The sequence below is a fragment of the Pungitius pungitius genome, chromosome 2 (genome assembly GCF_949316345.1).
Source record: "Pungitius pungitius chromosome 2, fPunPun2.1, whole genome shotgun sequence".
Classification (NCBI taxonomy): domain Eukaryota; kingdom Metazoa; phylum Chordata; class Actinopteri; order Perciformes; family Gasterosteidae; genus Pungitius; species Pungitius pungitius.
In genome coordinates, this window is record NC_084901.1 from 13,772,818 (window position 1) to 13,795,710 (window position 22,893).

The window sequence follows — 22,893 nt, forward strand, 5'->3', positions numbered from 1 at the left end:
GAGGTGACCGTACCAAGATGGCCGCCATGCGGCCGTTCTATACACCGCTGTAAGATATCTATATATAGCCTTTATATATATATATATATATATATATATATATGATTTTTTCGTGCTGAAGTTGCCGGAAGTAGAGACCGCGAGAAAGCGGAACCTTTACTAGCATTCCCCAGAGCTGTTTCCACTCGGACGCCAAAATGGATCGGACAACATTTCTATAGCAGAATTCTTTTTCTCCATCGTCAAACTCTCGTTAAATATTCACCCCGGTGTTTTTTTGTTGCGTTTTTGTAATATTTCCCACAGAGGCCAAAGGTTTACGGACTAAAAAGACGTAACTGCGACGGTATCGTTAGTTGATCCCGGAGTGCCGCTGTGTGTGAACCGCTACATGCTACGTGTACAGTTTTAACGGGGAACCCTGAGTGAAGCTGCTAGCTAACATGCTAACAGGACGAACCGGCTACGAAGATGGTGTTACTAAATGAGGGTTCAGTGTAATGAGCCCGTGTTTATACGGAGGGCCGGGAGGGTTTGTGTGGAGGGTTGACGATCACGGAGGACAGTCGGGTCTCTGTCACTCGATACGATGAGACGTTAGTCCGAGACTAAACACTGTTTTCTAATTAAAACGCCTTGAGATCCGTCATTGAAGATGATGTACTCGTCGAGGAGAAAGCCTGTGCTCTACTTCAAAGAGGAGAGAAGGTGGGACCGATGCTTTGTGTTTTATTTAGTGTTTTATTTAGTAGTAGTGTCCTCACAAGTCCATTCTTCACAGTGATTTGGACTCTTGGATTAAAAATAATCTAATTTGCGTTGTATTATGAATCAGAACAATGTAATACTAATTAAGAATGATTACTTCTTACATGTAGTACACGATGACATGAGCTTGTAACATGTAGTACAGTCAAAAGTAGAATATGTACCTCTGAGATGTGGTACGTAAAATAACAAGTCTCTGAGCTGAACATATTTTAGTACTTGACATTATTTGTGTTCTATCAGCATCTTTCAAACTTAAAACAACAAACATGGAGACTAAACAATCCAAATATTTCACACGTTAAATATTACTAAGATGAACACAAGCTCTGTCATGAAACAGAACAATGGCATTTGATTCCCTCTGGTTTCTGACAGCTGAAATGATTCATATTTCACAAGAAGACGCTGCAGACTTTATTTCTTCAGAAGAATCGCCGTGTGAATATTAAACAGTTCTGAAATGAAGCTGAAATGTAAACAATGAATGAATGGCTCTGTTTTTGGTGTCATTGTATAGCGTTCACATGGAGTCAATGCCTTGTTTTTGTGTTTGTTTATATTTGTCTGTTTCACCTCTTTGAAACTCTGATGGAGGTTCATTTCCTCTGCGATCTGACCAAGTTCTACAGAGACATCGACTCCTGTTCTTCCATCTGTCCGTTAAGCTCCGCCTCCCCTCTGTGTGTCTGGCAGCTTCCTTTCTGGTAAATGTACGATCTACAAGCTGTTCGGCCTCTGCATGGTGCTGCTGCTCGTCTCTCTGATGTGGCTGCAGCTCGGCTGCTCCGGGGAAATGTCCACCAATGTGCGCGGTGATCGGCGCCCCCCCCAGCCACCGCCGCTCTGTCCCCCCAATGGCGGTCAGGCGTCTGCGGCGGACGACCCCTCGTGGGGTCCCCACAAACTGGCCCTCATCGTGCCCTTCAGGGAGCGCTTCGACGAGCTGATGGCTTTTGTTCCCTTCATGCACACGTTCCTCAACAAGAAGAAGATCCGCCACAACATCGTCGTCATCAACCAGGTGGATCACTACAGGTAAGGGGGCGGAGCCTTGGAGCTTTGGTTATTGATGAAACACTTTTGCTTATTGCTATGCAGTCTTTACATGCTGCATGCACTGGTTTAATTAGTTAAAAAAGAGCGATGGAGGGGAGAGACACACCGACAGAGCGCCTGCGTCCTCTCTGGTCACCCAGGTTCAACCGGGCCTCCCTGATCAACGTGGGCTTCCTGGAGAGCAGCAACGACACGGACTACCTGGCCATGCACGACGTGGACCTGCTGCCCCTCAACGAGGCGCTGGACTACGGCTTCCCGGTGGAGGGGCCCTTCCACGTGGCCTCGCCCGAGCTGCACCCGCTGTACCACTACAAGACCTACGTGGGGGGGATCCTGCTGCTCACCAAGAAGCACTACAGAGCGGTACGGAGCCTAGGGGTCGGGGGTCAGAGGTCACACAGTCTCCATTTGTTAGTTCAAACTCACTCTTGTGGATTTTTATACTTTTCTCTATTTTTCTACGGCAGACAGTCACCAAAATGTTACATGGAAATCTGAATCAATGTGATATAGCAATGTGTGTGTAACACGTGTTGTCCTCTCCTGGTTTTAAAGGCTACACCAAAGTGACATCACGTTTTGTATTTGTATTGTATTCTTTACATTCACATTGATTATCAGTCAGATTTCTCATTGTGTGAATATCTCGTTTAAGATATTTGTCTAAAGGAACCGTATGTTCCTTTTTCTAAAGGAGATATGAGATGTTTCCCACTATGACTTCATTTGCCTCTGTCTCAATATGAAACATTGAGTCTCTGATTTGTAGAACATTACCAGCATATTTTGGTCTCATCCCATAATCATCACAAACACTCATCTTTCGAGTGACGTTTATCATCAAGAGGCCCGTTTGAGACTGAAGTTCCTGCAGATTGATGAAATGGTTCAAACTGCCCACCAGGTGGAGATGTTTCACACGTTGTTCTTCAGAAGGTGAAACGGCTTACGTGGTTTTGTCTTTCCAGTGTAACGGGATGTCCAACCGGTTCTGGGGATGGGGACGAGAGGACGACGAGTTCTACAGAAGGCTGAGGAAAGCTGAGCTACAGGTACGTGTCGGTTTAGAGGGGACCACGTCAGGACCTGCGTGAGACCACTTACACCACGTCAGACCGTGTCTCCGATTCTCTCCTTGTTTACTCTGCAGCTCTTCAGACCAAGTGGAATCACAACGGGATATAAAACCTTCCTCCACATCCACGACTCTGCCTGGAGGAAGAGGGACCAGAAGAGGGTCGCCTCTCAGAAACAGGTACTAGTGGTCACCTGGTAGAGGGAACCAATCCGTAGTCCATTTATCACCCGGAGCTCCACCCCGCCCCCTTTTCATGGAGTCCATCTGTGGTGGCTAAGCTAAGCTAACGTACCGATGAGCCACTCCAGCCTTTTAAAAAGGTTTGAGGTTACACTTCTAGAATAGTGACAAAAACCTGAATAAATCCATGTCTCCTTGTGCCTCGTGTTGTGTTCACTGACCCAGAGGTCTTTTAGGAATTAACAGTTTCACGAAGCCATAGTGATTCGAGACGATCACTTCAAAGGAACGTAAAGCTCCACTTATTGAACGCCACACGCCCTGTTGTCTCCTTTCCTGCCTCCCTCTTCCCTGCAGGAGCAGTTCAAGGTGGACCCAGAGGGGGGGCTGACTAACATCCGGTACCAGGTGGAGTCCAGACAGGAGCTGACCATCAGCGGCGCTCCCTGCACCGTCATCAACGCCAAGCTGGAGTGTGACCAGGACCGGACGCCCTGGTGCCTGTTGGCCTGATGTGACCCCCCCACGGAGGCCTTCAGCCAGCAGTGCCCTGCGGATCCACTGGTCACGTTTCTGTTATTTATAAATATTTGATCTGCAGCCGGAAAACCAAAAGAAAGAAAAAAACGGTACGAACGGAATGTCTCTCATTTCTTAATGGAATCGTTGTCCAGTGAATCAGAAAGACACTGAGACGATGATGTCACAGTCACGTGACTTTAGCACCCATAGACCGGGGGGGCCTGCTGGTCGGTCTTTATTTTTTTGTTTTTATTTACTGGGATTGTGCAAAAGGAGATTTATTAATGGCGCGCTGTACCGTTTGTTTCATCTTTTTACTGACTACTGACGGGAAAACGGTGTTTGAGGTGAAGAGTTTGATGTAACAGATGAAGCAGAAAATTCATGGATTTGTTTCTCTTGAACAGAACAATAAAATACTTTTAATAATTGAGAAACCTCAATTTCCAAACCAAATAAACCCCGACATGTATTTCCTGTTCCTTGCGGAGTAAAGTGAGAAGATAACAGAATGACTGGATTTATGTTATTTTCTCATTCGTTCAGAACTTTTGTAACTATTTTGTAATAATTGAGTGATGCTAAAACATTTTGCTCTGACTTCCTGAGCAGAACTTGATTGTTGTCAGAATGAAACTTTTAATACTTCATCATTAAATCTAAAATATAGTTTTGAGTAGGGAATAGTCTTTTTTTTATTGTCTCATGAATCTGAAGTCATTGCTTGTTTTTTTATAATGAATCATTTTCTCGTGAATTCAAAACTGACGAAAGTCAGCTCACTGCTCTTTGTTTACAGAGACAAACGCTGCCATGTATTTTTACCATAATAGTATTTATAAAACTCTAAAAAACAAAACAAAACCGTTGTTTTTTTCTGCGTTCCCTGTGTGGTCACGTGTTACAGCCTCTGTTTGTCTCCCCCTGTGTGGTTCTACAGGGCCAACTGAACATAGATATACTGTATAGCTATTAGTAATATTATAATTATTATGTATTACGGAGTCTAGAACGCCCCCACATGGCGGCCATCTTGGTACAGTCAGCTCGCTCACCCATAACATTGTGGTACATGTACTTTAAATAATAATTTGCTCAATTTTAAAACGGTTTGATTTGTTATTAAAATGTCAGGGATGTTATGACAGTACATACTTAGGAATAATGTTCTGTTTAATGTAATTTTAGTATGAAAACCCATGGTTATGATTATTCAAAAAGTACATAGAACACTACCAACACAATGTAATGGTGAGCGAGCTGACTGTACCAAGATGGCCACCATGTGGGGACGTTCAACTCCATTGATGTGACATGTCATTTTGCTGACGCTTTTATCCAAAGTGACTTACTTTGCGTTATAACTCATGCGTTATTTTGCTTGGGGAGCCATTAGGGGTCAGGTGTCTTGCTCGGGGAAACTTCCACATGGAACATGGTGCCGGGACTCGAACCACCAAACCTGCAGTTCCCAGCACCACACACTACTCCATGCACCACCATCACCCTTTACATGCTGCAGACCTCATGCAGTACACTCTAAAGTATTAAATGTAGTAAATCTAAAGTATTCCATTACTCTGTTCCACTGTGAAGAGACGCTGTCTCACAAGTAGATTCAGTGAGAAAAACCTTTCCTTTGATGAGAACTTCCACTGAACAGGAAGTCTGAACTGGCTCATCACAGCTGCTCATTGCTCGCAGGTAGAAAGCTGTTAGCACCCCTGTTAGCGCCGTTAGCCCAATCAGGTCATCCACGCTTCTTTCCTCCTGCAGACGCTACAGTTGATAAGGAGGGTTGAATCTATCCCCACTTCCCACCTTAAAGCCCCCCAGGGTGTAATTCTCACCTTTAGTTGGAGGTGACTGTGATAGAGAAATGAAATTAAAACACCTGTCTTGCTCACAACTAGACTCCATCCTTCTCTCCGCGCTTTCAGTTTTTGGTTATTATGGAGCTTTTCACCCGGCTGCGATTTAAGATGATGGGAAATTGTAGTTATAATAATAATAACCTGCACACTTCACAGCTATTTACTCAAACTCAAATGAACTCAAATGTGGTGCCGACACTTTTAATTTAATCTTTTTTTGCTTAATGAGCTTCTGCCTTTGTCGTGAAGCAATTAGCGAAGAATAAGATATAAACCGGAGGGACGAGGGCACGACATTCAGGACTAATGAAACACTGAGGGGAGACACCTCCGGATGCCTCAGTCCGTGTGAATCCTCACGTCAGTGAGCACTTTGATGTGATGGATAAGCTTTGTGCTGTTTGATGTAATATCATCACATTAAGGTGCTTAGAGCTTCCTGTTAGTCGTTGTTCCCTCCAAAGCACCAGGGGGCGCACTAGAGAAGCACCGCAGAGGAGCCGGAAACAACCTCACACACCTTGTTCATCTGTTTATTCTTTCAATCAATTCAACATTTACTGTTTCTTCATCATAATTTTGCGTTTATTCCAGCTATTGTTTCCATGGAAACATTGCAATCTTTATTTATTATCTATAACCATCTATAAACTCCACCATTTACATCGCAGTGAGAGATAGAACTTTATTTGTCATGAGGGGAAAAAGAAATATAAGAAAATGAACTTTGTTAATGAGGTTAAAAGAAACGATCATTTAATGTACCAAGATGGGAGAAAACTACAGATTATTAATACAATTTAATCATTTGTTGATTATTGTTTTGATCATTTGTTTTTTCTTATTAAAGTAATAATATAGAAGCTTTGATCAGATCAATTGATTTCATATATCTGTAGAAATAATCATGTGTGTGTGTGTGTGTGCGCGTGTGTGCGCGTGTGCACGTGTGTGTGTGTGTGTGTGTGTGTGTGTGTGTGTGTGTGTGTGTGTCGGCATCAATCCACTACAGATGGTCAGACTCTCACTCGTCTGTCACACTCTGATTGGCTGCTTCGCTGCTGCTGGAAGCTTACGAATCAAACCTGACAGACATTTCTCACACACACACACACACACACACACACACACACACACACACACACACATTGACACACACACACATTGACACACACACACACAGACACACACACACACTGACTCCAGGACTATATGGCGCATATAGGAAGAACGGTGTTGTAATAATATGTGAAATGAAAAACCAGAGGATTCAGAATTATATTATTGAGTGAATAAATCATTTAAATTTCTATGGATCATCAAATCCATGAAGTAACAACAAAAGTCAGTCGGTCATCTTCATTCAGGGTCACAAGGCGCACAGACACACAACATTCATACTCACACACACACACAGGCAAGTTAGAGCCACCAGTTAACCTACAGAGCGGCCTGTGGACTGAGGGAGGAAGCCCTAGAGACACAGAGGACATGCAGAGGACACACAGAGGACATGCAGAGGACACACAGAAAGGACCTTCTGGCTAAAAGGCGACAGTTCATCAAGTATAGAATACGTGTTTGACGTATCAAAACTTATTTATAGTATAGTCAGTAACATCATCAAATTATAACTTCCTTTTAAATCCTTCAGCATCAGGACTTTATTGAAGAAAACAACATGCCTCATGAATTCAGCACCTTTTGAGAGTAGACGCTTCATACATTTTGCTTTGAATAATATAGAATATTACCTTTTTCTCTGGAATTTTAGATTTTAACAATTGTAATCTGGTTAATTTTCTGAATAAGACTGTTGCAGCTCATATTGAATCATCCCTTTTGAACCTGGATCCCTTTCTATCAATGACAAGCAGCGACCACTAGAGGCCGCTGTGCTGTTTGCTATCAGCTTCATCTTCATCTTCATCTTCTCTGTCATCAATGTCTTCACAGGAAGCATTTCCATCTCAAAAGACAGTCCAAATAAATATTAATGTTCGATGACATTTGCTTTTCGCCGTACTAAAGAACTCAAGTTCAACAATCAACATTTGTCTTGAATGTAGTTGCATCTTTTATGTCATCTATAATAATATCTGTGACAATTGTTAGTATTATTGATTTAAATGCTGAAAACCTTGTGAAGTGGGGGACATTTTTCCCATAGCTGAGCTGCAGGTGGAGACTCGTCTCCGAGCCGTTTAGCTAATGGTTCTCCTCCTGCAGCAATTTGTCCTTCACAACAACACATAAATTACCGTTTAGAGCTCCTCGGCGCTGAGTGACAGCAGGGGAGGGGGGGTCTCAAACTGAGGCATGGGGGGTCCCCGGGGGCTTCCAACCAGTCCCTGTTGTACCTATAGATAAATATATACACAATGTATTAAAACTACATTATGATTATTATAGAAGTCTATGAGACAATGACTCTACTTGATGTAATCCTAATCTATGACTGAAGTGACGGGATGAAGTCCTTACTTCCTCTCCTTCTTTGCTTCCTTTCCTTACAAAGGGAAGGGCCCTTCATCAGTTTTCCTCACAGACGTCTCATCTGAGTTTTGCTATAATTGCTGAATTTGTTCTTTTTTGCTTGCTTTATCCGGATCTTTAGTTCTTCCCCCCCTTCTATCCTTTCTTATCTATCTCTCTCTTTTTGTTTCTGTCTCCTTTTCAAATAACCTAAAATTGGAGAAGCAACGTCTTCCTTCTTCCTCCCTTTCCTTCAAACGTCTGCTGGAGGACGTCTGTGTTGTTCTCCGTCTGCTGTGAAGTCTTGTGTTAAAGCAGCGAAATGACTCCATCATAGAGTAGCACCTCTCATATGCATGTGAAGCAGAGGCTCAGCGGGGGGGCTCGGGGGCGATGATGGCCGATGTGTCTCAGCAGGAAGAGACACATCCTCAGGGAGAAAGTCTTCTGGCCCGTTTCATACGACCTCCTTTTGAAGGACCATCAATTGTTCTAACTTTTCCAAAACATTTCTTTATATTTATATATAAGGGGCCATTGTGTGAGTACTTTTAAATAAGTACTTGTACTTTGGAATGATTGAAACCTCTACTGCCTCTGCATGTCCTCGTTGTACATTTTACCGGTTATACTTAGAAAGGAGTTTTACCTTTTTACCCTTTTTCATAAAAATACTACAGAATACCTGGTAGTTACTACACATATTGACTATGAATTATTGCAAAGTGGTTCAATATCAAGTCTCTGGTTTTATTTCAAGCAGAATAAAAATATCCTTTTACTTTTAGTCTCATGTGGCTCACAATAAGCTTTTATTGTGAAAACAGGAAGCAATAACAACAAGGCTGCGTTAACACAATCCATTAAGTACAAACTAAATAGATGCCTTTGGTGTCAACCACAAACTTCTCTTTCTTGCGGTTCTCCGGACATCCAAACACCAACGAGGAAAAGAAGCAGGGGGGGAGGGGGGGGGGGGGGGGGGAGGAAAACAAATACTGGCACTGGAGGGGAGGCGTTTAGCGGCTAATTGTCTCCACTGGGGAGCTGTTATGGTCTCAGGTAAAGCCTGTAAAGTCCCCCGGCCTGGGGGGGTTAGGGTGGGGGGGCAATGTGCTGTTACAGGAAGAGCCCAAGGGCACAGAGAAGGACTCAAACCACACACACACACACACACAAACACACGTTTGAGAAACATCCGCAGACACTGATGCAGAAATGAGAAGAAATGCATGAGTGTCCCTGAGCGACACACACAAACACACACACACACACACACACACACCTGGAGACAAAGGCAGTGTCTATCATCAACACACACACACACATAGACTCACCTGAGCAGCCCCCCATGACACCTGTCAACACTTTAGCTGAGGAATAAACATCCTCTGAGCTCGTCCTGCAGATCAAAGAGAGACAGTGACAGGACAGATCTCAGATCAGCTCCCAGGCCAAAGCAAACCATGGATGGGTCAGATCCACCGATCATAAAAGTACTACCGGTACAGAGTAAAAACATTTCTAAAAGTAAAAGTACTACCAACCCACAGTAATAACACGTTGTCACAATAAATGTATTACACTTCCTACACAGCGTCACAGCTGTTTTCAAATCATAGGTCAGTTACTGACGAACCGTCTACATGACAAGTAGGAAGTAAAATGGTATTATTGCTAAACTTTACTAACCAGAATGAATTGTGGGTAAATACAGCTGTGCAACAGAACAAAAAGCTGGAGAGGAATAGGTTAACGCTCAAAGTGACTGATGAGGGTAAGCAGGAAGAAGTCCTGATATCTAAACATAATTAGATTTACTAACTTTGTTTTTACTTCCTGTCTCCTTTTCTTTTTCGCCTCTTTTTTGATTTTGAACCTGATCACCTCCTCCTCGTTAAAACTCCTCGTTTCACTGCTCCATGAGTACGAGGCGTTCCCGTCTGTCATCTTCACTTCCTGCCTGCAGCTGTCTGACAACTCGGCCCAACTCTGGAGGGGGGTGGGGGGGGAGTACAGCTACTTAGGTGGTAATATATCTTCCTGGTTGCCACAGGTGTTGTCCTAAAGTGGTCTGGATCAGATAAGAACGTCCCCCCTTGTACACTGTCAAAGAGCCTAAGGTGTGACGACCATCACGGATTACTCTATGACGAAACTAGCATTGATGCTAATAGCGGCTGTTACCATGCGCGTGTGTGGAAGAGGCGGACAGGTCAAAGGTCAACGTGAGGAAAAATGTACTTCTATCTGAAATTGATATTGTTTGATATGATGAAAATATTCACTATTTTGATTGTGACATTTTCAAATGTCTTAAAGTTACCTAATGCGCTCGGCAAAAAAAAATGATATGAAAGCAATAGTCCGTCATCCGGGCAAAGCTGTCAAACAATCACACGCGATCCTACGTTGCTTTTGGATTAGTTTGTAACGTTTCTACCGCCAATGTTTAATGTTGCACCGTTTACATTTAAACAAACGCAAAAGGACCTACACAAGTTCACTGATGAACTCCGCTAACACCTGGTTTAAAACAAGCACGCAAACTGCCTTTAAGTTCAAAGAAAACAGACCTTCTGTAAAACTCTTTCCTGGGTTTGTAGGTATATTTAAAAACAAGACTCAAATCACACCTGATGTTCCTGATGTTCCTGATATTCACTTAAAGGTTTCAGGTAAAGAAAGAAGAGCAAATGTGTTTTCATTACATCATCTTCTCAGTCAATCTTTTATCTAACGTGTTTTTTGGCCTCTTAGACGTCCTTTGGCCTGAGAAAACTCTCTGATTTGATTAAACATTTCCACGTGGACTCAATCCAAAATAACATTTATCCAGATGAATCGTCGCCTTTATCAACACACTCCGTGTAATAGATTGTTGCCAAATGCATCAAACCCACCAATCCGTCACATCTTCAGAGTGCAGGACGGACCCCTGCGGCCAGGTGAAATCCTGCCGTATTGAAGCAGACGGACGAGGCCTGGCAGTAAATCTCCCCACAGACAGGTGGACAGAGGCAGTGGGGACACCTCCAGCTAGTACAGCACGGTGGTATGTTTGCTTCTCCTTTGAAAAGACGCAAGCGGGGAAATTAGGTAACGTGCGAACGCGGAGGGGAACTGGGCCGTAGGTCTTCATACCTGTCGAGGATAATAACAGGTATTTCAGCAGCAGGATGAGTCGATGATTGTACACAGAAGGGAGCGAGGGAGGGGAAGGGAACTTTGGCTCTGGAAGCGTAAACTAGTCGTGACAAGTGGCCGTAAATCACTCTGAAGCGTCCATTAAAACTCATCTGACACAAATAGTCACTGATGCCAGCCATCAACATACCTGAGTGACAGTGACGGCGCGCTCGGCTTTTCAATTCTTTGAGCCGGGGATTCCATCAGATTTCAGACAAACATTTTAACTATATTTATCTAGCTTGTTGGCACTTCTGTCAAGCTTTCATCACGTTGGGCTTCTCATTTCAGTGTTGTTTTGAACTAGTGATGCTAATCATAGCCAACCCGACTCACCTGTACTGTAAAGAGGCCTGGGGGGGACTGCTGAGCCAGCGGGAGCGCAGGCGGGAGCTAGTTTTCTAGCTAGCTAACTAGCCAGCGCTAGAGAAGGACAAGCTAGCTCGCTCCCGTCTGCCCGCGGCGGACAGGTTAGCTAACACGGCTAGCCTCTGGTTAATGTTACCAACGTAGAGAGAAACTACCGTATTCTATTATAATAAAAATAAAAAACAAGTCCAACAAAACTTGCTAGCCAGTATGAGCGAGTTTAGAGAACGATTCCGCCTCCACCCTGAACGATACCTCGTCGTGATGCAGGTGGGTTTGTGGGAAGCGTGCGCGGCTATTTGGAGAGCTACGAGTAGCTCGCAGTGAGATTAGGTGATCAGGTGTGAATTTCCATTTTATCTGTCACGTTAGGTATGTTCTGTCTCTGTGCATGTACGTGTGTGTTTGTGTGCATGTGTGTGTGTGTGTGTAATCATTTTACCCTCATGCCAAATGCCAATCATACATCCGGTATGTAAACACCGACAGCCCATCCTAGCTCTGGATTCAACCCAGCGACCTGTGTGTGTGTGTGTGCGCGTGTGCGTATGTGTGTGTGTGTTACACTGAGCCAGGGAAGGACTTTTCATCACATGGTCGTGCATCACTGCAGATTTTAATTGCCCGCCTTGCTAACCCTCGATTTCTGGGAAGGGAAACGAGTGTGTTCATAGACTGAATAAGACTTTATGATTATAAATAAGGTACATTTATTTATTCGTTATTACAATGAGAAAAAGGTGCATTTGTGTCATGTGTTTGTATTAACTATGTTTTTATATGACTTCATGCATATTTTGCTCAGCCAATAAATCCATAAATTTGTGGAATTTGTGTTTTTTAATCACTGGTAGATAAGTAGTTACATCCTCTATTGCAGTATAAGTACTAATGCCACGCTGAGAAAATACTTCACTGCACATAAAAGTCTAGCATTCAAATGACGCGATAATGAAAGTAGCATAGCATGAAAAGGCTCAAAGTACCTTGAATATAAAAAACGTACTTCTTCCTTTAAGCATCAAAACTGACCTTTGTGAATTTGTGGAATCTGATGAATACAAATGTTCATATGAGGTCTTTGATCTTGTCTTTTTCTCTTAAAGATGTGATGAGCAGAATATCCTTACATCTGTGGAAATGTGTGTTAATCCCACAAGTCTTCATGTAAATTAGTCTATGTATTTCAAGTGCTTGTGTGTGTTGGTGTGTGTGTGCGCTTGTGTGTCCCAGCCAACTCCGTGCTGTCGGCATCACAGATGGGCGAGCGACTTGATACCCTTCTTAACTCAAGACGTGTCTGAGAGAGAGAACAAAAAGAACAACAGGGCAGGAGAGAAAGTGAGGAAGTGTGTATGTGTGTGTGTGTGTGTGTGTGTGTGTGTGTGTGTGTGTGTGTGTGTGTGTGTGTGTGTGTGTGTGTGTGTGTGAAAGGTAAAGCAGACATCAGTTAAGATAGATAGTTGAACCGTTATACTTCATTATGAATATTGCGGCACCCTCGGGTGTCACAAGGGACAGACAGGAAGTGTCTGTGCAGTGTGTGTGTGTGTGTGGCGGTGGGGAAGGGGGGGGGGGGAGTCAGAGAAGGCAAAGCAATGCCCTCGGCCGTTGGAGGTGAGAAAAGCTAATCCTGAATTAAATGATCTAGCACTTTACAAAATACACGACAATTACACAGATAATTATACTCAGACTTCACACAGAGCCCACGGGTCACAATTAACACACAGACACGCACACAGTCACACACTCACCTACTGCTGAGCTGAAGTGTGTGTGTGTGTGCTGATTAGTCTCATGTATAATTCACACTGTTAATATGTGCATGGAAATATATAAAGTTTACACAAAAGGGCCGATGTGTTGAGAGAGTAAGAGCGCCCACTTCCACAGGGGGGGGGGGGGGGGGGGCAACCTTTGAAACAAAGACAGGGGAGGTGTTCTTATCCAATGAGGAGGCTTTGTGTTTGTCTCACCTGAAGACAACGAGACGACAGTGGTCACCAGAAGCAGAACCCTGAGAATTTGTTTGTTTGTTGTGTAGCTGGCGTCGTTCATCAGAGACGCTTTAAGTGGAGAGTTTAGATTCTCTAATGATGATGCAGCTGATTCCCTCGAGCTGACAGTTAACAAGCTCCCAGCAGGCCTCAAACACCACTAATACTCTCCTGCGGGGACTCACCTAGCGTGTGTGTGTGTCTGCGTGTGTGGACATGTACTATTTGTCCACACGTGTTGGTGTACCTCTTCCTTGTTATGTGTGTGTGTGTGTGTGTGTGTGTGTGTGTGTGTTGCTGGTAACTGTCTCCTCTTGGCCATCTGTACCTGCCGCTTCGCTACGCAGTGATGTCATCAGGGACAGACAGCCAGGTGCTAATTAAGTCACAGGTTACTCGACTCCACGCCAACCGCCGAGCCCCCCCCCCCCCACCACACCCCCCCGTAGAGTGTCATCGGTGGACATTTTATGCTTTTTTCTGTCAGAGTGACTCTCTCAATCACATGACAGGATTTCTTTGCTGTTTTTCATCTTTGTGTCCTCATCATTTGTGCTTTAATGATCTGTCACAGTGTTTAAAATAGTTCCTTTTAGCTTCCCCTCAAGCAGCCACTTATGAACACATTCTAAACGTCTTGCCAAAGGATCCGGATTCCACATAAATGTTTTTCTTTCTCTATGTGTTGTTGGTAGAAATAAAAAGGAGAAAAAAAAACAATGCTAAAAGTGAAGTACGTGCGAGCATCAAAACATACTTAAAGTACTCACTGTGCACGAGTGTATTGTTCTAAAAGATGTTCTTCATTTAATTGACTTTTAATACGCTTCTAGTTATATGTTATAATACACCATTGATTGATTATATTTAGTTTTAATGATCTGAATTTGTATTTTGTCAGATAAGACGATACATTCTTCTGAGAAGTAGTGGAGAAGAAGTATAAAGTAGTGGAGAAGAAGTATAAAGTATAAAGTAGTGGAGAAGAAGTATAAAGTATCGGGAAAAGAAAATGGTCCTTTGAGAAGTGAGAACACGACGCAGTAAATACGAGTATCTGTTTACTCTGTAAACTGAAGGTTTTATATAGTTCTGCTAAACCTCCGTTTGCTTCCATCCATCTGGACTTTTCTCTGTTTGTAGATACAAAGACTTCTTGGTGATTCCAGTTGATAAACAGATGGTCAAGCGTTCTCTTAAGTACAGTATTTGAGTAAATGTACATTCCTGAGCTTGTGCTCCTCCATTATCATTTGTTTCTAACAGCTTTCTCAGGACTCAAAAATCACACAAGTAAACTGCTTCTGTTGTGAGTCTACAACCAAACTAATGGTTTCTGGTTCACAGGAACCTTCTGCGTACTTTACGGTTATTTGTTGTATTAGGTGCTTCATGCCAGCATTGACAAAGGCTTCTTTTCAATTAAACTTCTTCAATCTCCTGATAAACACAGAATGAGGAGGTGAATCCTCCTGTTTGTGAGCGTGTGTCACATGTTACTCACATGTTACTCACGTGTTACAGTCCGAAGCTGCAGCAACAAAACAAGTAGTTGATTGTATTTGTTCCTAAATATGACGGCGAGTGTGACAGCATGTGTGTTTTAGCATAAGTGTGTGTGTTCATACCTCTCTGAGTTGTTGTGAGTTCTAGACATGTGGAATCACTTGTGATTCATTTGCAGTTTACTCTCTCGCTGTGAGAACCGGAGGCGTCGGCTTCACTTCCACTCGCCATATTTCACGGCGAAGAGGAGCCAAACTCGCCCGGACGCACAAGGCGGCCATTGTTTTCACAGTCCTGTTGTTGTTGTTGATGTTGTTGTCGTCTGATGGGAAGTTATTTGCGGGACTGCTCGTTATCGATGAGACATATGCTGCTGAGCGCCGTCTGGGTTTCCAACTGCTGACCTGCTGCAGAAAGGAGGAGGTCAGAGGTCACCAAGCAGTTCTGTGCACCACCTGACGTAGTGGGTACCTATGTTCCATTTAGCTGAACTTACAATAAGTGCATCCAGGAGCACAGCAAAAAGATAGAAGCTAATAGCTAATAAAAAACAGAACCGCCTCAACTGGCTGCTTTCCTCTTAAAGGGGGTGCGGCTCTGCTGCAAGCTCCTCCCCCTTTCTCTCAGGCAGACCCCCCCGGAGAAAACCCATTTTGAGCCGCTTGTACCCGTGACCCCGTGACCTTGTTCCTTCATGACCACGGGGGAGGGAAGCAGCGGAGATTGAGCGGTAGATCGACAGCTTTAACGTCACCCTGTCACTCACAGACCCTCAAGTCACTAAGGACACAGGAGGTAAGGTAAGGAGGTAAGGACACATGTGTTTACTGCTGTGGTGAATGAATGAACACATGATTTAAACTCAAAGATATATCAAAGAAAGTAAGTCTGAATGATGGGTCCTTTAGATGATGATGCTAATGTTGATGTACTTAATCATACAATTCGGATCGCAGTGTGAGTTTAATTCCGTTTCGTTATTTGAGATCCAAAATTAAAACTACGCTCGGATTTCTCTTCCTTTTACTCTCCAAATCCACACCTCCTTCAAACAAAACACCAATAACTGCCCAAACCAAAAAATACACTGATCCTAAATGTTCCTTTAACGGCGAGCTCTGCGTTTTTTGGGGCCTCGGAGTCGTCGGGATGCCAAAGAAAGACGTGTAGTTGGCCGCCACGTCCGCCGCTAATGAGTCTCCATATCACCTAATTGTCCGACAAACTGTTCCTTTAATATCCGCCAGTGTGTGTGTGTGTGTGTGTGAGAAGTGTTTCTTTAATTTATGCAGGAATAATACAAGACTCCGTCTGCTGAGCTGCTTCATCTCTCCACAATAACACACATCTTCCCTCCTCCTCTTCTTTCATTCGTTTCAACCTTCTGTTCTCCTCCTCCTCATTTCCTCTCACCCCCCCCCCCCCCCCCCCCCACACACACACCTCCCCCCTCCCCCTTCCCCTCCCCCTTTGCCTCTCCCAGACAACTGTGACTGTTTTAATTCTGACCGCTGATTAGGCCCATTCAATTAAGTCCTCCACGCTGTCTCCAACAGGGGAGCAGCGTGGCGTATTTAATGGACCTTTAATTACAGACCTGAACTGGCTACGGGGGTCTGAGGGGGACATGGGGGCCTTAGTGGGACATGGGGTCCTCAGTGGGACACGGGGTCTGAGGGGGACATGGGGTCTGAGGGGGACACGGGGTCTGAGTGGGACATGGGGGCCTGAGTGGGACATAGGGTCTGATTGGGAGATGTGGTCTGAGTAGGACATGGGGGTCTGAGTGGGACATGGGGTCTGAGAAGGACATGGGGTCTGAGGGGGACACGGGGTCTGAGTGGGACATGGGGTCTGAGTGGGACATGTGGTCTGATTGGGACATGTGGTCTGAGTAAGACATGGGGGTCTGAGTGGGACATGCGGTCTGAGGGGGGAATGGGGTCTGAGTGGGACATGGAGTCTGAGTGGGACATGGGGGTCTGAGTGGGACATGGGGTCTGAGGGGGACATGGGGTCTGATTTGGACATGGGGTCTGATTGGGACATGTGGTCTGCGTAAGACATGGGGGTCTGAGTGGGACATGCGGTCTGAGGGGGAAATGGGGTCTGAGGGGGGAATGGGGTCCGAGTGGGACATAGGGGCCTCAGTGGGACACGGGGTCTGAGGGGGACATGGGATCTGAGTGGGACATGGTGTCTGAGGGGGACACGGGGCCAGAGTGGGACATGGTGGTCTGAGTGGGACATGGGGGTCTTTTAAGAGCTTTGAATGTGGGGGGGCGCTAGCGGGCCTCTCGTAGGTGGATTGTAACATCTCAATGAAATGACCCAAGAGATAAAGATCAGATCTATAATCCCAGTTCCCACCCCCCGAGGCTTGTGATGAGGAAGTTAAACTCACAGCTTCCGGCGTCACTAATCGCCCCTGATCGGCTCGTGTTGATGACATCATCATCGGGTGACCTCCCGCTGTAATGGTGACTAATGACGTGATAAGAGGAGCAGCCCCATGCCGTTGGGAACCTGATAATCCCACTTTGTTCCCTTTGGATTTGTTAAGAACCCCCCCGGTAGCTGATCCCCTTCGTGTTGCAGCGACACAATGCGCCCCCCCCCCCCCCCCCGTCAGGGCTCCCGTCCACCTCTTATTCTACAAACATCTCTCTCATTTGATGGGGGGGGTGCGGGCGAACAATGTATATTTTCTTCACCATTAGCAGAAAAGCCTCGAGTTGAACAAACATTGTTGGGGGGGGGAGGGCATCGATGGAGGAACACCGTGAAACAAACAGACAGGAAGTGGAAGTCTAGTTTCTTTAGCTGATCTTACGAGCGTGCATGGATTTGTTCCAACAGCGACAACAAAAAAAGACCCCCAAAGAGTCACCCCCCCTCCCTCCCCCCCTACCCTCTCCCACAGCTCCTCCCACTTCACTCGGCCTCATTATGGCGTCTCCAGTTCAAAAGGGAGAGAGGGAGGCTTTGATGAACCTGTCCTCCCACTTCCTGCTGGACTCTCACAGTCTCTGCCAAACCCAGCCCCCCCTCCATTCCCCCCCCCCCACCCTGGTGTCACAAAGCAGTGAAAGAATAGGTGAGGGAGGGGGGAGGGGGGGGTAGGTGAGATCTGAGACCAGGATCATGGACAGAGAAAAGGATGTTCTAATTTATCGGATCTGATCTGATCTCAGCTGAGCAGTTTGTTGTTGTCTTGTCTTTGGAGACTCTTTGTTTCGTGGTGTTGAGTAGAGGGCGATCCCCCCCCCTCGCCTCTCTGCACCCTAGGGTGCCAAGAAGAGCTCTGAGAAGGAGACGGACAGATGGCCGTGGGTTTTAATAAAATGGTCCTCTGCAGGAAACAGATGAAGCTACATACGTTTTGAGAGACGAGCGGCTCGGTTCTGATTCCCCGCGGATCGGTCGAGCCCTGTGGTTCCTATGACGCTCCACGTCTGAGGGGGGCAATTCAGACCAGGATTGGTCCAGTATTTGGTCTAGTACTAGTTCCAGTATTTGGTCTAGTACTTTTTGATGGAAACTTTATGAGGAAATGACTCTACTTCTGTGTAGTGACCAGCAGGGGGCGACTCCTCTGCTCCCATAGACGTCTATGAGGAAATGACTCTACTTCTGTGTAGTGACCAGCAGGGGTGACTCCTCTGCTCCCATAGACGTCTATGAGGAAATGACTCTACTTCTGTGTAGTGACCAGCAGGGGGCGACTCCTCTGCTCCCATAGACGTCTATGAGGAAATGACTCTACTTCTGTGTAGTGACCAGCAGGGGGCGACTCCTCTGCTCCCATAGACGTCTATGAGGAAATTACTCTACTTCTCTCTTGATTTATTCCCTCAGTAAACATTGTAAACATGAGTTTATGGTCTCAGTCTCTAGTTTCAGGTCTACTTCAATACAGCATGATGTTCATTTAGTTTGATGAAATTACACTTTGTTGTTCTTCTGGGTTTGTTTCCTTATGGTTGAAATGCACTTATTGTAAGTCACTTTGGATAAATGCGTCAGCTAAATGACATGTAATGTAATGTAGTAAATTATGGTTCATTTTGAGTCAAACAGACCATAAAGCTTGGGTTGCTTTAGGGCGGAGCTACATGCTGATTGACAGGTCTAGAGGCCTATACAGCGTTTCTGCGTCTTTCTGAATCCATATGGTTACTTCATTCAGTTCATTCTTGTTTTATCTGGAAGCAGAAACCCAACAGTTGCCTCTGGAGTGCAAACTGTGACATTTAATTTCATTAATTCAGTTTAAATAAAGTTCATTCATGATGTCGTGGGACTGTCATTGTGTGATAGTTTCGCTAGTGTGACGCTGTAAATAAACTACCTCGGTTTCCTGTCTGTCTCTCGTCACATCTGTCTTCTCATTCTCATCTAAACACCTGCAGCGCCTCAGGGCCGATCCGTCGTCCACTGCTGACTAACCCACCAGCCTGTCACACACACACACACACACACACACACACACACACACACACACACACACACACACACACAGACAGACACACTCAAACACGTGCACGTAAATATGCGCAGAACACATCAGCCCCTTTTCTACCTGTCAGCCCTGGTGTTACATTGAAATCAAATAAAAACACCATCAAGATTTTGATCTAATAGATAAATAAAGTTTTTGTGTGTGTGTCTATTCCCTACTGGGGGGGGGGGGGACTTGACTTGTTGGAGTCAACGTTGAAAACCTTTGTGTGTGTTTGTGTGTCTGTGAAGCAGTAAGTTTCCCGTGTTTTTACGATGTTGTGTTTTGCATCCTGTGTTTGTGCTGCAGGTGAGGATGTACACCTGAGGTGTTTGGGGGGGGGGGGGGGTGTCAGGTTAGTGTGTACATGTATTGGCTCCTTTGCGTTGTGTTTTTGCACATTGTCCTTTAAAGAGCTTTTAGCTTTAGCTGACACCACTGTCTAGTTCAGTTTAGTTTTCAGAATAAAAGCTCTGATAGACCTGCTGTACCCAAACAGCATGAAGATGAAGTTATAGAACATTTAGCAGATAAAGAGACGCATTTCTTCCTCAGGAGACCAAATTTGAAAGTGGATTTCTGTGGTTAAAATGCAATGTGTTGCTCACTCCTCCTACCTGTCACCACTTCTGTGAGGAAACTAACAGAGCTGCATATAAACACTGATTCATATGTTTGTAAGTCGAGATGACAAATAATATTAAAATCCCTCCAAAGAGAGAAAAAAAAGACTTGCTAATGATGGAAAAAAGGCTTCTGCTGGCTGCGGATCCGCCGGCGGTTGCCACCATCGCTTCTCTCTGTGAAAGTGAGAAGTTGATTGGCTGTCAACAACTTTTCCACATTTCTCTCTTTTTGAACCCTAATTAACACTCAACGTGGCACCGGGCAATATTTGATTACATAAACAATAAATTACTATCAACAACATGCACACAGAACACACATTGGGAAAACAGTGACAATGATAATTATGTACAGTCAAAACCACAGTGTCTAAGTAGGGGGGGGACAGGTAGAGCTGTTACACCACGCGCTCGTCAATATCATATTCACCGATACCGAGGAATCAAAGCGGCCACGAAGGTATAAGAAGGGAAAGCAGATGAGATGCTAAGAGGAGAAGCTAATGCTATGCTACGCCACGCTATGCTAACCTGCATCATTCCTCATTTTAGATAAGACCAGAGACTTTTGGATGGGTGCAGTTTTATTAGACATTAATCAGTATGTCATCAGCGTATAAACAGATTTCATGACAGAAATCCCTTGTCTGGTTGCCTATGACAACGTCAAAGCTGTGAGAACTCCTAGAATTGACACCGTTGTTTGCGACGTGTGATGAAAGAAGCTATTAGCTATTAGTGAATTTGATGTGTTCAATGATACAAAACTCTCAAACCCCAACCAGAGGCTATGTTTGTTTTTAATATGGATCAGTACCACAACGTTACCTGAACTCAACAGAAACAACCCTCTCTGCTGCAGATGGAACTGATCTTCTTATAATATTATAATGTCCGTCTCTCCCTCACTCATGTGTCCTTGTTCCCTTTCTCTCTCTTCTTTGCTTTGTCCACATTCTCTCATTCTTTATTTCTGCATTTCTTTCTCTCTCCGTCTATTTTAGTTTTTTTTCGATCTTCCTCCTCTTCCAACATGCTGTCTCCTCTTCTTCCTCACCTCTCATCCTATTTTTATCGTCCTTCCTCCACACTCTCACCCTCCGTCTCTCTGCAACGCTTCCTCTTTTCCATTATCAACACATTTTTATTCCTATCTTTATTTCTTTCCATTTCTTTCCTCTTCTCTTTCCTTTCACTCCTTTTCCCTCCAGCATCTACACTCTTGAAAATCTTTCACATCTCAGTTTTGTTTTCTGCCGTCAATTCCCACTTTCGGCCCTCTTACATTTCGTTCTTTTCTATTCATCCACCTTTTCAAAACCTTTGTTTCCTCTTCACTTCTTCCTTCTTCTGCTTCTCCCAATCCTGCTTCCTTCTCTTCATCCCCTCTCATTTTCCTTTCATTCCTCATCTTTTTCCTCTCCTTTTTTAAATTTGAATTGAATCTTTTTCAGATCTTTTTCCCTTGTTTTCTGTCTCTTTTTTGATAAGTGCAGGTTTCCTTTTCTTCAAACCTTCTCCATCTCCATTTAGCTTTCACTGGGGTGACACATCGCCTGGTGTTGCTCCTCGGCCGGTTCGGTGTTGGAAGCATCGGGTCCGAGCAGCTTGCTCTGCTGACAAAGAGAACAACAATAACCTCTCTGACCCAAACAACAGACATGGGTGCAGCTGGCCATTTTGGGGATATATTATTATATATATATATATATATATATATATATATATATTATATTCTAGAGACCCAATCGGCAGGTTTATTACCACATTGACATTGCCCATTGCCCCTAAATAAGTATATTTTTATATAACGCTAGTAGGATGGATTCAAGCAGATGTTACCAAACTGTTTGCAGAAAGTGGAGCAATAGATGTTCTTAAATATATTTAACATCTTATATAATACAATGATTAGTTTATAAATCAAGATGCACTATATATCAAACCTGTCAAATATATAAAGTCAATTAAATCTCAAATATTCTTAATAATACTAAGAGGAGCAATTTTTACTAATGAGTACTTTACTAATGTTTTAATTACATGTCATTGCCAACGTTTATGTGCTTTTACTTTTGTTTAAAAAAAACATGGTTTTGCATTTATTTTTGATATTTTGGTGTTGCATTTCAAATGTGTGCACAATAAAATATATATACATGATACATGAGATGGATGCATCTCCATCAACTTCCTCTTTCCTCTGCTGTGTTGTCTCTTCTTCCCACACATTGGATTCTCCTCTTTCTTTTCTCTCTTCTGACACATTTTGCTTTCCCCTCTCTCTCCTGTCAGGACCCACACGCACGCACGCACACGCACACACGCGCGCGCGCGCACACACGCACACGCACACACACACACACCACACACTCGCTGTGCGGAGGTGAAGTGGAGAGGCTCGTCTTAGCGGGCCATCTGTCCTCGGCGCTGACGTTGGCTCTAATTACCGCGTCTCCCCCGGCTAATGCCGCCTCATTAGGCCTCCGGAGCATGTGCAGCCGACACCAGGAGGCTCTGCACCGGGAACCGGCAGCCCGAGCCATTACGGGATCAGGGAATCTGTCTGGTGCGACAGGCAATTCACACCAGCGGCTAAACGCTCATTTTGCTTCTCTCTCCATCTCTCTCACCCTCTCTCTCTCCCCTCCTTCTCCTCTCGGTCCAGGCACCAAAGCAAAGGAGGGAAGTCGAGTTTGATTCATAGGGACACACAACCATCTCACATTCACACACCTGCAGG

General features: G+C 44.5%; 1 protein-coding gene across 1 annotated transcript; it reads left to right on the forward strand.

The window, feature by feature from the left end:
* Positions 1-117: 117 nt before the first annotated feature.
* b4galt7 (xylosylprotein beta 1,4-galactosyltransferase, polypeptide 7 (galactosyltransferase I)) lies at positions 118-4,445 on the forward strand. Its single transcript, XM_037462439.2, has 6 exons — positions 118-708; positions 1,465-1,806; positions 1,968-2,193; positions 2,799-2,882; positions 2,981-3,085; positions 3,446-4,445. Exons 1-6 carry the CDS (start codon positions 656-658, stop codon positions 3,599-3,601), a joined length of 966 nt encoding a protein of 321 aa, XP_037318336.1. The 5' UTR covers positions 118-655; the 3' UTR covers positions 3,602-4,445.
* Positions 4,446-22,893: the final 18,448 nt, after the last annotated feature.